The 17,587-nt window shown below is 49.0% G+C and overlaps 1 protein-coding gene across 1 annotated transcript in view; it reads right to left on the bottom strand.

The window, feature by feature from the left end:
- Positions 1–1,395: 1,395 nt before the first annotated feature.
- The window catches only part of LOC144931381 (uncharacterized), a 33,486-nt gene continuing 17,294 nt past the window's right edge, over positions 1,396–17,587 (bottom strand). The window contains exons 25-42 of the mRNA XM_078855187.1: positions 17,325–17,405; positions 16,396–16,431; positions 15,766–15,849; positions 14,875–14,964; positions 14,593–14,652; positions 13,370–13,420; positions 12,598–12,663; positions 11,519–11,578; positions 10,216–10,269; positions 9,787–9,837; positions 8,982–9,119; positions 7,640–7,699; positions 5,702–6,034; positions 5,148–5,270; positions 4,054–4,143; positions 2,911–2,937; positions 2,003–2,056; positions 1,396–1,539 (exon numbers count right to left, since the gene is read on the bottom strand). Of these exons, the coding sequence (XP_078711313.1) occupies positions 1,496–1,539; positions 2,003–2,056; positions 2,911–2,937; positions 4,054–4,143; positions 5,148–5,270; positions 5,702–6,034; positions 7,640–7,699; positions 8,982–9,119; positions 9,787–9,837; positions 10,216–10,269; positions 11,519–11,578; positions 12,598–12,663; positions 13,370–13,420; positions 14,593–14,652; positions 14,875–14,964; positions 15,766–15,849; positions 16,396–16,431; positions 17,325–17,405 (1,502 nt within the window). The 3' untranslated portion in view covers positions 1,396–1,495. The remainder of the gene's footprint in view (positions 1,540–2,002; positions 2,057–2,910; positions 2,938–4,053; positions 4,144–5,147; positions 5,271–5,701; positions 6,035–7,639; positions 7,700–8,981; positions 9,120–9,786; positions 9,838–10,215; positions 10,270–11,518; positions 11,579–12,597; positions 12,664–13,369; positions 13,421–14,592; positions 14,653–14,874; positions 14,965–15,765; positions 15,850–16,395; positions 16,432–17,324; positions 17,406–17,587) is intronic.

The raw sequence follows: 17,587 nt of genomic DNA, 5'->3' as shown, positions 1-17,587 counted from the left end.
TGATTCCTCGTTGCAGTATCGGGGGGGGGGGGGGGGAACCATGCGACAAAAAACAATCCGTCCAGCAAATCTCACGTCCGCGAATTTGGAACGCAACTTATTTTCACGTGTCTTTTTTTTTCACGGAGCTCCGTAATAAAAAAAACGAACGAAAATGTATTCGCCTTCCATCGTTACACAATCGGGGGGCGCACTTTCCTGCGCACACTCTGCTACGAGATTAGTGTCTGTCACATGACGGTCAAATAAATATTTCGCTAAATTAAGTGCGAAACCAAATTACATTTTACGGCGTTTTCTAGTGCATTCATTGGTGATTGGGCGGAAACCATCGACTCGCTTGATGGTTTCGCTCCACTTGAGAACTTTAATTTAACCGTTGCCAGGAATCGAACCCCGAATCTCTCGTAACTTTGACCTCGAAGTTGCCCGATCACCTCCACACCTTCTGCTCTTAAACCAAGTATTATTTATGTACTGTACTTACTTAACCATACTTTGAAGCAAACTAGGTGCGGGCGGGGGGGAGTTTTGCGTCTCCCAAACATAAAACAAGTCACCGGTAAAAAAAAAAATGCAGGACTGAGGGCAAGACAAGTGGCAGGTGTAGAGGCAGCGTTATGTGACGGGAATAAGACGCCCGTTCGCACGTGTAACCATCTTGGCAGTTCACAACGACAAGGCGATGCAATGATTTATCTCCCCCATCGCCCCGCAGCGATTTCCTAAAACGTTACGCGTCACGATACGATTTTTAAAAAAATAGCTTTTGTTGTGTCTCATCCTAACTGTGTCATTTGTATTGTGTTTTTTTTTAAACCTCGGTTTGTACACGTTTGTTGCCACTCCATTAGTTAAAAACGCAATTTTAGCTTATTGTTTGTATGTAATTTGCGTGAAATGTAAATAACTGGTTCGAACACGCGTTGTTTTCGGCATGCATCGTGAGCGCGAGAGCGAGAATCATTTTTAGTCGATGGATCTATGGGATCGTTGCATACTTAGCCGTGAATATTCCGTCTGTAACTCGTGAAATGAGATAATCTTGTAGAACAAATATACTTTTACCCAGATCCAACCACCCTGAACAACGTCTCAGTAAAAATTAACTAATTTTATGATCGGGCTGAGAGATCATGAGGCTGTGTGTGGTGATCAGATTAACAGCAATGGAATTCTTGCTCTCAAACAAAATGCGAGGTTGTTTTAGCTCTTCCGTAGTTAATTATTTTCATCGGCCAATTCAACTCTATCGTAATGACACAGAGACATTTCCTTCTGAAAACTCTCAGGAAAACTATCCGCTAAGTGCTAGCTGTCCTTTCTTTCTTCAAACTAACAGGCAGTGGAATGCATAGAGTTGGAAATGGCAGTGTCACTTGTACAGGTCTCCCCACACTGACCGCGCAATCACGTGGAGTGGCGTTGCTAATTTTCAATTAACAACACTCTCTCCGTGCGTGTGTGCGTGTGTGTGGGCAGCGTCTTCTCAGTCTCATGCCGCTGCCCTGCGGTTTCTTCTTGAGAATCCTGCCTCGCCTGCGGGAGGCAAATGAAGATGGTATTGTTACAGAGCCATCATACTGTACGTTTGTGTGTCAACTTATAATCCATATGGCTGGACAAGTGTTGGTGATAGACATTTCAATTCCTGTAACAAATAAATTAAACATTCTTGACAATTACTGCCCCTGTCGAAACCCTTCTGCCCATGGCTGTCTCTTCTCTAAAAATAGAGGCAATATTTAGACAAAGACCCCCCTTATAACCTCAACAGATTATGGGGGCAAGTGCTGTTAGCGAGTGCCTATGAAGGCCGGCACGGCACACGAGTGGGCGGGTGGCCAGCACCACGCCGGGGCGTGGTGGTGGCCACCCCACCCCCTCGTGTGCCGTGCCGGCCTTCGTAGGTGCTCGCTAACAGCACTCGTCCCTACGGTCTGTCCAGGTTATGTGGGGGGAATCTGTCTGTGGATTTCGAAAGGAAGACAAGAGTGCATACCTTTCTGTCCCTTCTGGCCGTCAAAGCCAGGAGAACCGGGGGGCCCTTCTGGTCCTGAAATGTCAAACACAATTTGGAATCAGCATAATAATAATGAAGAAGACGAAACGTTCATTTGATATTAACCCTGCGAAGTATATAAACATACTCAACAAACAGGCTCCAGCCTCCATCCGTGGGTTTACAGACAAAACATGACGACACGTTGATGCGTAGCGAGCAATCACCGATTCTTTATACTCGAATTGCGTTTGTGTAATCAGCGTTTTTCTATCCATTTACATCGCACGTAGTGGGGTCACGTGACTACCTTAGCCACCGCTACATCCGCCACAAGGTTAGACAGAACAATTGATGCTCAATTGTGATCGTGATTACGAAGGGATGGATCGATCATTCAGGTTGGCGAGTTCAACTCCTGATCGTTGGTTGACTCAGCCCATCATCTTTATGGGGTCATAAAAAAACTAGTACCGTTTTGTGCGGAAGTCAACAGTGGTTGTTCTATGGATAAACTCGGCCGCGGCATATGAACGTGGGGTTTCCACCACTGGCTCAGGGCTATAAACAGGAGATGAGCACTGCCTCAGTGCTGGTCTCGTTTGTGTACAGTAGTTTTATATTCTCCATTATCTTCCATGTAACGTTGACATATTTGAAGAATGAAAAAAAAACGAACTGCCTGATTATTACATTGCACGATTTTATGCACGTATTATGAGTGTAGGAATATATTTTAAACTTAGAATCAATGCAACTGTTCAAGGTTTTTCGAGTTGAACCGGCAGATAAATGAACAGACCAGGATGAGTCTCATTATTTGCAAACAGTGACCTGGGTAAATGTGGAGTTTGACGTGTCCATGGAGGATATAAAGACACAGTTCGAGAGACAATAATCAGACGTACCGGGTGTGCCTGGGAATCCTTGCTCACCTAAACAAAAAAGTTCAAAAACAAAATCATTAAGTTGACAAAAGTTTGCTTGTTCATTCATATTCTCACACCAAGCAAAGTCGGTCTTTTTTTAAAATAACAATAATACACATTTAAGTTGATTTTGAAATCTGGATGCTCAGCTTTCCCTGCCCGTGTGCCTCTAACGTGTCACCCTCCGCCTGAGCGCCCACGAAATGGGTAGTGCTCGAGTGCAGTGAGTTGATGGCCTCAGCTTGGTAAACAAATAACTCTGCACGAAAATATTGAGTTTTTCACTTCATATTATACCAAATAATTGACAACACTTGGTCAATCCGAGTCTGGACGAAGGCTGCCCCCCCCCCTATGTTGTGTCGGTCGTAAGGGTTGCTGACCCTGTTTCACCACGCGGGTCAGTGCGTGTTGGTGAAAGGGGTGGGGAAGCACCCAAGTTCAAGTTCATGTATTAGGTATAGCCCTGTGAGCCATTCGGCTCTTGAATCGGGTGCAACCGCAACAAACAAAAAAACAAAAACATGAACAAGAAAACATCTTAAGGTGACTATGTGCAAACAGAAAATCCAAGAAAAGACAGCAAAATATTGCAGAAAAAGCACCGTACACCAACACCCAGAACTTGTTCCTGAAGTTGGCCACAGCCAGAACTCAAGGTCGGGTCCCCAAGTTCATCGCGCTATACGAAAACTTCCGGCGATGAGACTTTGCATGTTTTTGGTTTTGTTGACATCCGTGGAACCACTCTTTGTTTTCGTAGATTTAAAAAGCGTACCCCCTGGTGTAGAAAGAGAGGCCATATGAAGTGACCTCGGCAGTAGCCAATCATGCTAATCGGAGGTGTGGTGGAAGGACAACAAACTAAACACAAGAGCAGTTCCAAAGAAATACGTTTTCAATCTAGATTTGAAAGTGCATAGCTCCAGTGGCTTCCTAATATCGGAAGGAAGAGCGTTCCAGGCGGCTGCAGGAGCGCATCTGAAAGCGCGCGATGCGCCGACCATCTTTGTTCGATGGCCCAGCCAACAGCGGCTGCTGTTGCGATGATGACCGGAGTTCGCGTGATGGTTTACGCTCCCTGACGACGATAATGACGACGATTATAATGAAGAAACATACCGCGCGATCCGCTGGGTCCCGACAGCCCAGGCTCCCCCTGGTCGCCTTTCTCTCCTGGTGTTCCCGGCGCCCCATTGATGCTCCGGATAGCTGTGGCAAAACAACGCACCGGGTAGAGGGGTCACACCGGCCACGTACAGGATGGCACACGGGAAACTGGCGAACTATACGTTCCGATTCGATATCACGGCCGAGCAAAGAATTAGAGGCTGTAGGGGATGACAGAGATGCAGTGATTAATGCTGTAAAATTCACATTGAATGCGCTATGAAGAAGATTGTCCATTGCCCCAAAATGCATCGTAATGTTTTCCCCATTTAAGGCCACAGTGTTGTTTATGAATGCGTTGAGTTTTTTGTTTTGTTGTTTATTTGTGATTTTTTTGCACCGCCGCCGACGTGGCAGTGTCACCAAATGAGCCGCAAGATCTATTCTTTCAACGACAATATTTAATCTCTTTTAAGTTGTTGAAAGAAAAAAAAGCCCAGTCTTTTCTCAGCCAATTTTTCCAATCCAATCCGATTTTTATTTCATCCGGAGATGGAAATGTGGGATGCGGTGGGTCACACCACTGTAATAAAGGATTTTCAGCAAAAATATTATCGTGTAATATAAAAAACAATCATCGTCTGGCGGCCAATATTTTGCTCAATGATCACGAAGTTCGTGAATGTGAGATCACTGAGCCATCCAATGAGATGTAGTCTCTAAAACAGCGATGGAAAACCGACGGCCCGTGGGCTTGATATGGCGCGCAACTTCATTGCACACCGCCTGTTGCGATACGAGGCCCTTCCACATTGAAACGACCCTCACACATCACGTGTCTTGTCAGTACAAGCATCTTGGCCGCACTAATCGGGCAACATTTCCGACCTGGCGACAGCAGTGCGTTTCTTATCTGCGCGCCGCGCTCAGTCAATTCTGTCACCGCACGGGCCTCTTTGCAGGGACAGCGGCGACAGTCGAGGCGTGTGTGTGTGTGTTCATAGGTGCTCGCTAACAGCACTTGCCCCTACAGTCTGTTAAGGGGCTATATGGGGGATCTTTGTTGTTATCTTTGTTACGTTCGGCGCAGGGTCCCAGTGACTCACATCTCAGGTACTCCTGTATCTCGACGATGTTGTGGATCGTGCCAGGCACACCAGGGGAGCCAGGCACCCCTGGACGCCCACGGGGCCCTTGGGGTCCTTGAATTCCCCCGTAGCCCTGGTAGTCTGTGGAGGGGGGGGGGGGGTGTTTTTAAAGAACAAAACAACAGCCATGTTTCACATAGGGGATAATTGGCAGGACCCTCCTGAAAACAGTCTTGAGGCTTTCCTGGCTAAACAAGTGCAATAAATCACAAATGCGAACAGAAACATTCACACCAACGAGATATAATGCGTCCGGTATAGATGTATCTATGGACGTATGCTGAACATCTTTCGTTAGATAAGCCGATGTTCGGCGCTCGAAGGATGAGCAGAGGGCTCGAGAGGTCGGGGCAGTACCGCGCGTCCGCTGGGCAAGCGTCATCAAACTATCGGACCAGGCAGGAGTAGCGAGAGGTGGGGAGAAGACCAATGGACGAATCGGAGGCAGCGGTGTAGCGTGAGCAGGTGCGTCCCGATGTGTCGCCATGTACAGCACAACCCCCAGCAGCTACCTGTACTCCAGCTGCTTCCACCTCCAGAGCCCGGTGGGCCGGGTGGGCCGGGCGGGCCGGGCGGCCCAGCGATGTACTGCACAGACGGCTGCTGTGAGCCACGATTGGAGGAACCACTCGAGAAGCTGCCACCACCGCCGCCGCCGCCGCCGCCACCACCGCTGTTCCTGCCACCGCCTCCATTGCTGCTGCTGCTGCCGCTGCTGCTGCTGCTGCTGCTACTGCTGCTGCTGATCTCTCTTTGAGACCCCGACCAACTCTGCTGCTGCTCGAGCTCTCCCACGCCGACCATGATGGAAATGTCCTCGTCCGGCTGAGCGCCGTTAGTGGCGTCTGCGAGCGCGGTTTGCGTGGACGGGGTGGGGGGAGGGGGCACGGGAGGGGGGGGGGCATGGGGGGGAAGGGAGTTGGGGGGCACGGACGAGAAGGAAAAAGTTACGCGCTGTTCCGTGAGATCGGACGTACGCACATTTGGATGCGGGTATCGATTTAAAGCAGCCATTCTTAACCTGGGGGTGCGAGATGCCCTTTCTGAGAACCAAAGGGGTGCAGACTGCAGTGAAGCTTTAGAGCCACTGCTTTAGAGATACGCGAGAGACGTGGGTAGTGCTCGGGTATGGTATTTCAGCCGATTGGGACTGTAGTTTTCGAGCGATGAGAAATGCTCGTAAAATACCACGGTGTCGGACGTACTGCGACCAAATGATTTCATTTAATCCGTTCTGCGTGGGTGATGAGTCTTCGGTGTTTGGTTTCGTGCCCTTGAGTAAAATCATCCCACATTCGGTGCGGCAATTGCTTGGAATTTCATTTGCCAAACATTACTCTCGAGATATAACTATAATCATTATTATTATTTCATCGTCTATAGCGTCTAAAAACTACAAATATATTCCAAGATGATATAAATGAGTTATTCCAAAAACGAAACTTGAGTGTGTTTAAGAGAAAATGTAACAATTATATTCACACCTTTGCCAACCCTCTGCTGATTGAACCCCATGCAGTGTCAGTCGTTGGGGTTTGTTCGAACATACTTCACCAACACCACGCTGGTCCTTGTGGGTTGGGGTGCCACGGTGGTGAGATGTTAACTACCTCGCCTGGTCTACAGGATGTCGTGGGTTCGATCTCGACCTTGACGCCTGCTATATATTTGGAGTTTGCATGTTCTCTCTCTCCCCCTCGGGCGTGTGGATTTTGCTCCAGGTCCTCCGGTTTTTCCCTCCACATTTAGAATCAACATCACGCGTTCAGAGTATTTGGCTGCTATAAATTTCCACACGATAAGCCACTTCGTTGAGCTATCATTTGCGGCCAGGTCGCATCTGAAAAAAAGAGCTGTATAGCTCAGGGGGCCTTACCTTGTAAGAATTAAAATAGCAACCAAAAAATAAATAGATAGTGAAGGTGAGGCCCAGGACCGATTTAGATACCACTCACTGCTGACGTTAACGGAGACCGAGAATTTCAACTCAGATGGCCGGGTGCTCACCACTGCCCCCTCCACTTACCCCCATGCAGGTTCCATAATACAACATGCGCTTATATTACATGGAGGGATCGGACAGCAGATCGTGTTGTTGTTATTGTGGCCTGGAGGAGGGAGCGGGGGGGGGGCAGGGATCATTGTGAAGGGGGCTCGTTTGACCTCAGGCAGCAGCAACGTGATCTCTGGAGGTGCTTCAGTGGCCGTGTGGCGAGGGGGTTAATTTTTCTTAGGTTTTTTCGGTAAAGTCACGAAGGTAAAAAATTAAAATTAATGAAAGTAAAATAAAAATAAAATAATATAATATATATTTTATTTTAATTTTACTTTTTATTTTACTTTTATTAATTTTAATTTTTTACCTACGTGACTTTACCGAAAAAACCTAAGAATATGAATCATTGCAGTCACGAAAGCTTCAAATCTAGAGGGGGTTCATAATGAATTACCTCTGCCAGGGCGGCCAGGAATTCCTGGAGCACCGGGTACCCCGGGATAGCCAACGTCTCCTGAATGAACAAACAGAAAGGTATATTTTCATCAACACACACACACGTCTTGGTTTCGTCAGGTGGGCGGCTACGTTGTTGTGCATTCAACGACTCTCTTAGACACCTGAAGGTAATCCGTGCCGTTCAAGCCGTGGTCGGCAAACAGACTTGGATTCATCGCAGTTTAACGCGTCGGCTTTCACGACCAATATCATCCATAATAGAGGTTTTGTTTCTGGGTCAGAGCGTGTAAATATATAAATGTGTAATTAAAACCCGCCACCACCTGACACGGCCAACTAGTAAGGCTTGTCACGTAAACAGAACGTGGCCAATTCGTTACTAGTACAGCACACCGGTGTGTTGGAGAGCCAAGCCACAAACATTTACAATCTGAGTACGACGTTTCACCAATAATTACAACCAGCTTCATCAGGCGACAGCCATATTTGTAGTCCACCTGTTCCTTATATAGTGGCGTAGATGTGCTGGGGGGGGGGTAATACCCCCCCTCCAACTTTGCGCAAGAACGCAGCTGTGTGGTCACCACTCTCTTGTGGTTGGATTCATCACAGCGCGGGTGCGGCGAGTACGGGAGCAGTGGGAGGGGGACACAGAGGGCGACTACACGCCCGGACGCGTGGCAGGATTGTGGCAAACGAGGCCAAAGCTGTGGCTTGGTGGCTGATACATTCTGCGAGGCTGGTGCTGGCTTTGCAGAAGCTGGAGGGGGGGGGGGGGTGTAGGGCTAGAGAGCGCAAGGATGGTTCCTTGCGATGGGTACCAACATGCCTACCTTACCACGGGTGCCCACATGCCTACCCCTTGCCAACGTGCCTAGCCATTGGAACCTCATTTGCCAGTAAAAAACATGATGATTGGTTTTCGACCCTTTTATCTGGCAACAAAACTGACACCTTTTTTACGAGGAGTCATGTTTGCATAGACCGCAATACCTGCAGTCATAATGCAAACAAAAAACATAACTCTGATAATGTATGTGCACTGTCCTTGAAGTTGATTGGTCCACACCCGAGACAGCTTTCCTTAGAGCCTAGTCTCACATGGTGTTGGACCAGATGACACCAAAAGGCGCACAATGGTTATTCATGTTCTGCAGATGTAGATGCCACTGGTTCTTCGTGTTCTGTAGGTGCCAAAAGGCGCACGGTAAAATAACAATTACCAACGTGCCTAGCCACAGCTCTGAGTGCGCCAACCACCACGCCCCCTGCTCCACCCCACGCGGTTCACCCGTCAGCGTCGCGCCGAGTCGTTCCGAGCGGAATGCCACGAGTACCTTTGTCTCCTGCGGGCCCGGCGGGGCCTGGCGGTCCCTGCACGCCAGCGTAATGTCCGCCCAGGCCGGGGGCCCCCGTGTCTCCCTTGGGGCCCGGCGTGCCTGGAGGCCCCGGGGGCCCTGGGGGCCCTTGCTCTGCTGCGATACGAAAAAACGGCGACGTCAACGGGTCAACGGGTGGCAACACGAGTCGTGGTGCTGCCCACGGTCACTCGCCAGGGGTGGAACGCGAGCTTCAGCCGCCCGTGATTCTCAAGTGTAGGGAGTTGATGTGTTATGCATAGCAGTGTAGTGTCTAGCAGTAGCAGTGGGGGAGCGGTGGTGTAGCGGTTAGCGCGCTGCACTGCAAACCCGTCGACACGAGTTCGATTCCCCGCTCACGGCCAATACCGGTGAGAATTATCTGACGGGGACCTGGGCCTCCCCTAGGTCAACTCAGCCTTAAATGAGTACCTGGTGCGGTGCGTAAACATCGCCACTGGGGAGACAAAGGTGGACGGGCGTGGTGCTGGCCACCCACCCCCTCGTGTGCCGTGCCGGCCTTCATAGGTGCTCGCTAACAGCACTTGCCCCAAGTCTGTTAAGGCTATATGGGGGATATGTCTTTGTTTTGTATAGTAGTGTATAATATAGTGTAGTCTATATGTATGTACGTGTGTGTGTGTTAAACTTATTTTGCACCGTACGTAGCCAACCGTGCTGATCGGAGGTGCGGGGGAAGGACAACAAACTTAAACACAAAAAAATAAATTCCATAGAAATGAGTTGTCACGGCCAAATCTCTGACACACCACGCAGCCCTTACCTCTGTAGCCTTGGCCAGCAAATCCTGGAGCCCCTGGGACACCGGCTTCTCCTGCAGAGAGACAAAACCGTTCCCCCGTCAGGCACCGTGACTGCAAGCAGACACAATGCTTGCGTTTGCACTTTTGGGTGGTCAGCGCGGCTTAGCGAAGGCGGGGAGCATAGACGTTGGGCCATAGTACAGTACGATGGTATTGCTGCGCTGCCCTCTGCTGAACAGCGCATCGCTCCGCAGGAGCAGCGGCCGATGGCGCTGGTACGTGTGTGGTGGTCGCCCACTGAGACTCCATCCTCGCTCGGCAGTTGCGATCTGATGAGATTGGGCGCGTCTCGGGTGGTTTGGCCATAGGCTGGACAAGTGAGGCGATCGGCAGCGACTGACTGAGCGTGGGAGAGGTGTGGGGCCGCTGTCTCTCTGGCTGGCACGTACCTTTCTCTCCGGTTTGGCCTGGACTCCCAGGCATTCCTGGTAGTCCCATTTGTCCTGCAGAGCAACATCAACACGCCAATGTTTATTTGTACAAGGACACGTTGTACTTCCTTTCGTACGAACGTGTCTCGAAGTTTCATTTCGCTGGGGGATTTCAACGCAACTGGAATTATGATCTTGCTAGAGAGTGATTTTTTTTGTAAGTTGTATAATCACTGCCTTGTGCGACGTTACAAAAACATGACAGGAGAGAGAGAAAAACACATTAGGTTACTACTTTAGCAGCTTACATAACACAGAAAGTACTTGGTCCGCGAATGCTATGAATCAAACTCTGTGTTGGCTTGTGCTGCTGTGTGTTACACAACCGTACGTGTAAAGGCGATACTAACATTTAAAGCGACGACGATGATGACATTGCTAAATGTATTTATGTTGAACTTCTATCGCATCGTACAAAGCCAACCGCGCTAATCGGAGGCGATGATGATGATAATCATTTACTTTGATTTGATGATTTATGGCACTCTAAGTTCACATTCAAGATGTCAAGCGAAGAAATTACCGAGCCCACAGCGAGCGTCATACTAAACCAGCCGCTGGATTTTTCAACTTAGACATCGATTTAGAGTTGCTACTCAAGTCACATCCACGCAACGGAGATAGAGAGAGCGAGCGACCACAAAAGTCTTCATGGCCCCCATAGACTCCACATTCACGAGGTACAAAACAAAACCCCGAGTGCAAAATCGAGTTTCCATCCCAGCAGCAAAAGAAGAAGCGGTGGCGGCGGCAGCGGCGGCAGCAGCAGCAGCACATTTCTGCAGTATTGTTTTGTGCTCGTGCACGTGTCAAATCGGGCTGACAACTTGTTGACGTCTTCTTGGTTCTTTCGGTAAAGTCACGTAGAAGGGAAATAATAAAATAATAAAAATAAAACATAATAAAATAATTGTCACGACGTTTCGGCCACAACGCAAGCAGCCGTCCCCAAAGGACGCAAGCAGCCGTCCTCAAAAGACGGCTGCTTGCGTTGTGGCCGAAACGTCGTGACAATTATTTTATTGAGGACGGCTGCTTGCGTTGTGACCGAAACGTCGTGAGAATTATTTTATAATGTTTCATTTTTATTATTTTATTATTTCCCTTCTACGTGACTTGACCGAAAGAACCAAGACGATGAATCCCTGCAGTCACGAAAGCTTTAAATCGAAATTTAACTTGTTGACGCGCGCGTTCAAGAGCTCGGTCTGTCAGCCACGCTGAGTTGTGGGCAGAGGCATCTTTAGGGCGGCCATCTCACCTGACGGTCCCGGCGAGCCGCGGTTGCCTGGAGGGCCCATCGGGCCTTCGCGAGAAATTCCTGCGAAGGCACGGACACGCACGGTCGTTACCGGTGGGGGGGCGGGGGGGAGAATCAACGAATGTCGGCGGCTGTCACGGAGCAGCTCTTTACCGCAAAACTTTGACGGCAGTGATCCACTCAGAGTGTCACTGCCGGGGTGCGTTGCATACTCAAGCCAATTGACGCATCAAGGCGAGCCTCGCTGGAGGCTTATTCCGGTTTGTGGGTCATAGTCCAGCTTCATGAGTTCACAGGCTGGGTTTGTGGGATCTTAGTCCGAGTGTCTGATAGAAGGAAGGTGCTGCGTTTTTTTTACTATTTTTTTTACAATTTTGTGTATCTCAAATTTTAATGATGTGAAGCGCTCGGTGATTATTTTATTGTGAAGGGCGCTGTATTAAATTATGAAGTTTGATTGATTTTAGGAGGTTCCTGGATTGCATTGTTTGGCCAATTCCTATTCCATTCCCACATTTCTGGAGTAATATTCCATTCGTGTGGCACTGTTTGTACATATTTATATATTATATCGCATGTTCTGCAGGTGTTTAACGGTGCGTCAGTTCATTTATATCTAAAAGCGTTTTTTGCAATCTGATACCCTCTGTGAAACATTGGTCTAGGTTGTGTCAATGGGTGCTCTCCTGGTTGACGTGAACATATCATTCATAACTACCATTACACACCGCTTAAACAAACACATTTACTTCCCTTCTGTCTCTTCTCATGAAAAAACCCCATACATTTGAGTCCAATTAGCCTATTTGCCTTTACAAACTTATGATTAACCAGGAAAACGTTTGTTTTTCTCTGGACCGGTTTCTCCCATCTGGGTCTCATCGGCAGAGCGACGCTCGTCCAGCAAACGCCGCCGCTTTACGAGCCGTGCGCTCTTGGTGAGAATTCTCCCTCTCAGGCGACACGGCCTTCTCGGGAACGAGCAACGGACACGATCCTAAACCCACACGATCCTAAACCCACACGATCCTAAACCCACTCGATCCTAAACCCACACGATCCTAAACCGACTCGCTCACCTGGTGGGCCGGGTGGGCCGGGGGGACCTGGGATCTGCTGCTGCACCTGCTGCCAGTTTTCACTCGCTGCGGGAGAAAAGCACGAAAACACCGGCACGGGAGTCAGCCGCGAGCGGGCCGTAGGATTGCTCAGGCCGCCGACTCAGGACAGGGGTTGTTAACGCGGACATCCCAACGGCGTTGTGCACAATCGGACTCTATATTTATGCTGGAGGAATCCGATGAGCTGTGTAAAGCTCTTTTTCACAGATGTCCAGTAGGGGCGAGTCAGAAGGTTATAACAACAAACAGCACAGACAAAAACATTGGAGTGCAAAGTGTAGGAAAGGTAAGCAAACCACTAAAAATGAACACGTAAAAATAAAACTTGCAGAGTGTGGTGGTCACGTGACGACACGCATGCAATGCATGATGGGAATCGTGCCTTCCCTGATGTTTGTGAGCAGCACACCCTTTGCGTGTTGTTAAATCTGTTTGTCTCCAGCCTGCACGCGTTTTCCCGTTTATTTTACACCATTTAGTCACAGTTTCCACCTGCCCCCACCTCCACCAAACCCATTCTGGGCCACCGCTAGGTCCACTCAGCCTTAAATGCGTACCTGGTGTGTTGTATAAAACACCAGCACCGCAGTGTTCACCACACCACCCCTTTGTGCGCGGCGCCGGCCTCAATCGGTGCTCGCTCATGAGCGTTCGCCCCAAACGGTCCATAACTCGGAGCACCGTTGCCTTTTGTGTGTGCGCGTCACCCTTTCAGCACAACGTTACTCACATGAAAATCCTGGAAGTCCTGGAGGGCCTGGAGGTCCCACGATGCTCTCACCTGGAGGAGGGGGAGAAACAAAACGTCAAACACCTTCACTCACTCGGGTAGCCAGCGCAGACGTGGCAAACGGGCGAGCGAGCGAACCGCGTGGTTCTACGTTGCCGTGCAGCTCTCCGATGAGTTTGCAGGTCCGCGCCGCCGCGTAGTCTGGCGCGATGTCCGACGTTTTTTGCCGAGACCTCCTTTGGGAACTTCTTCCGTCACCGAACCTCCCGGGTTATGCAGAGCGGAAACGTCGAACGGCGTTCTGAACTAGAACGCTACAATGCCCGCAAACGCGTCGGGGCAGCGTCCGCGCGGTTCTTTTTTTTTCTCTCTGCGAGCAGCCCAGAGTGGGCTCACGGTGACGAGGCGAGCGGCGACGGCGCGTCTCTCCAAACAGAGCCGTGGTGACCGGCCATCCACCCCCTCTCGTGTGCTGTGCCGGCCTTCGTGGGTGCTCGCTAACAGCACTTGCCCCAAAAGTCTATTCAGGCTATACAGGGTACCTTTGTCTTTGTTTTGTATAGTAGTGTATAATGTAGTGTATATGTATGTACGCGTGTGTGTTAAACTTCTTTCGCACTGTACGTAGCCAACCGCGCTAATCGGAGGTGCGGGGGAAAGACAACAAGCTAAACACAAAAATTAGTTCTAAAGAAATTAATTGTCACGGCCAAATCTTTGACACACGCGGCCATTACCTCTGTAGCCTTGGCCAAAAGTCTACTTAGGCTATGCAGGGGATCTTTGTCTTTGTGCACCCGTGATACAAGCGTGAAGGAATCAATGACATGCAATGTACGTACATAACGTGCGATTATTACCTGAAGGCTTACGGCGCGAAAACCAACAAAACGAAAAACGTACGGATGACACAAAACGAGAAAGGAAACAATACAAACGAGACGACAGAAATTAAACAAAATTGAATGCATTCTTGAAAGTAACTTCCACCCCGGGAAAATGGTGCCATCGCGCGCCCACCCGGCGCAGCACACCATTGCAGCACACCATTGCAGCACACCATTGCAGCACACCATTGCAGCACACCATTGCAGCACACCATCGCCTTTCAGCTGCCAGGTAGGCAGAGCGCGATGCAACGCTGCTTGCCGTAACCTTTGCAAAGTTCATCCTGAAGATAACGCGGAGTGCAAAGGTGCGGATCTACGAGACGATCGTCTTACCCGGGGGACCTGGCGGCCCTGGTCTGCCCGGAGGACCCATTGGGCCGTCGCGTGAAATGCCTGCGAATGCACGGACACGCGCCGTCGTTACAGGGAGACGGGTGAATGTCGGCCGACGTTGAGCTGTACGGAAACAGGCCCACTCGTCGTTTCGTTGCGTTCATGCGTTACCCAGTTACGCGTCGAACCGGGACCCATATCGAACGGAGAAAAGTCCATGCCTCACTGTGACATTTTTAAGCTGTTTCGTGAAAGTTTGTTGGATTGAAGACGATGGCTTACTGGTGTCGGAGGAGTAGCCTGGCTGTCCGGGAGGTCCGGGAGGCCCAGGAGGCCCGGCCGGTCCCTGCTCGTACGAAACTGAACTGGAAGCTGAGAAGGGAGAAATGCACACGAATTAAAATTTTTGTCATTGTCCTTTTCCCCAATTTTATCCCGATTGTGACTTGTCCCAAAGACCCAAGAGAGTCACGAAAGCTTTACATCAAGATTTGTACTCATAAGGACAACAAACTACAAACACAAAAATCTGTCCTAAAGGAATGAGTTTTCAATCTAGATGTAAAAGTGCATAGCCCCATAGGCTTTCTAAGGAAGAGCGTCTCTCAGCGGTAGCTCAAGGAGCTACGGCTGAGACCAGCACTTCGTCAGCCACCCTGCCAGAGGGCGGTGTTTGTCGCTTCAAATAACCCAAATTATGTAAAGGACAACATTTCATGCGGTGTTTTTAAAATATTTTTCTTGAATAGTTTTGTGGTTAGATTTCTATTGGTGTCTACCTGCATGCGTGTGCGTTTTTTTTGTGACCTCCGGGTGAAAGATCCTTTAGAAGTGTAAATTATGATCATTATTATTATTTGGCTGATATAAATTTCCACGTGATAAGCCACTTCATTGAGCTGTCATTTGTGGCCAGGTCGCTTCTAAAAGAAGCTAATCGCTCGGTGCGCTTTACCTGGTAAAATATATTTATTTAGTGATTCGCTTATCTTTCATATACTTTGCACTCATATCGTGTTTTTGCATTGGTTGTTGTTCTTGTAACTTTCTAACCCGCCCCCCCCCGTACTGAACACGGGTGAAAAAGAGCTCTATATCTCAGCGGTTTCCTCCGGTCAAAAAAAACATTATGATTCTGTTGCGCGTGGGAAAACTTCCGTCTCGCGATTTTACCTGCAGAGCGGCCCGCCGCGCCTCTCTCTCCTTGCTCGCCCATTTCTCCTTTGAATCCACGGTCGCCCTTCTCGCCCTTCTCACCTGCAGGGAGGACAGGTACGGCCGGGTGTGACCTCATCGCGCAGACTCACACGTGTCTAACGTACAGCAGCAGCAGCCCCTTTTTTGCCAATCCACTGCTGGGTGAGGGCCACCCCCCACGCTGTGTGGCTCACAGGGGGATAATCTGACCATACTTCACCACCCATGTGACAGGGAGGGTCGGTGAAGGCGTTGAGTGTGTGCGCCACGGTACAGTACAACCACGGATTTTACCGCGCTGTAATATGCTCACAACATAGCCCCAAAGCAACAAAAGCAGCAGCAGGAGCCTGTAGCACCTGCTATTATGCACGATGGTCACCCATTCATGCACCATCCAGGCTCAATCCTGCTTAGCTTCCGAGTTCTGACTTGATGGTGATTTGGTCCTAGACTGAATGCTAACAGGGAAGTCAAAATGTAGAGTTTCTCGTATTGGAAAGTATATAGGCACATAAGTTGTGCTAATATAGTGAGCCAGGATTTTACAGGTATGTTTTCCTTAGGTTTGATAAGAAATGACCGCGCAATTGTAAATCCGCTTACCTTGGATACCCTGGCTGCCAGGAGGACCGATGGGACCTGAAATCAGAGCAGCGTTTTGCAACTTCTGTGAAAATCACACAAACGGCTCGTGTCCTGAAGCAACGTCAATAACCGCGTTCGAACAACGTTAACCGGCGCTCAGCAACGACAGAGGAGGCATCCACGAAATACATTGCACGTTTGGATCGTTAACACGTTCAAAGTCTGGCCTTGTAGCCAATCACTTCATGATAATTATAATTTCGATTTAAAGCTTTCGTGACTGCAGGGATTCATCTTCTTGGTTCTTTCGGTAAAGTCACGTAGAATGGAAATAATAAAATAATAAACATAAAACATAATAAAATCATTCTCACGACGTAGACAGAGTCAGACTGTCTACTCGACAGACCTGCTCTCCACCTGAGGACGGCTGCTTGCGTTGTGGCCGAAACGTCGTGAGAATTATTTTATTATGTTTTATTTTTATTATTTTATTATTTCCCTTCTACGTGACTTTACCAAAAGAACCAAGAAGATAATTCTAATCCTAGTGTTCTTGGACTCGGCTAAAGTAACGGCTTTTTTTTTTACTGCGAAAACGTGAACGCCGTTGGCTGGTTCTCTTTTTTAATGGGATGCGACGATAGGACTGGTCGTTACGGTGGACAGGGCATGTACCACGTGATCATAACTTTAGTCACAAAGTTGCGAGCTCAAATCCCAGTTGTTCAAATGTTTGTGGAGAGGTCAGCAGTGGTTGTCTTATAGAAATTCCACATTCCTATGGCCCCCACCCATAGGAATGTGGAATTTCCAGCACTGGCTTGTAAATAGGAGATAAGTGCTGCCCCCGTGCTCATCTTAGCAGAAAGACCACGTAGACTTTTTGTTTTATTTTTATTTTACAAGGCTCCATCTACCAGTGGAGAGAGCAGGTCACACCATACCTGGGAATCCTTGCGTGCCGGGCAGACCTGGGGACCCGGGTGGACCTGGGGGCCCGGGAATCGTGATCGTCTGAGAATTTCCTGCAATTCACAACGATTAACAGGGTGAAATCACGATGATCTGTTTCCCGGTTCGCGCTGTCGACGTAATCTGCACGTCCGTCGCGCAGCCATCAGTAGATAAACAATGGCTGGTGATGATGACGATGATGATGACCAAAAAAGGAAGCGATCGGTTTGTAGAAATCGCGTGCAAAATCGTA

Source organism: Lampetra fluviatilis, chromosome 4 (genome assembly GCF_964198595.1).
Source record: "Lampetra fluviatilis chromosome 4, kcLamFluv1.1, whole genome shotgun sequence".
Taxonomy (NCBI): domain Eukaryota; kingdom Metazoa; phylum Chordata; class Hyperoartia; order Petromyzontiformes; family Petromyzontidae; genus Lampetra; species Lampetra fluviatilis.
This window is presented reverse-complemented; position numbering and strand designations above follow the sequence as displayed.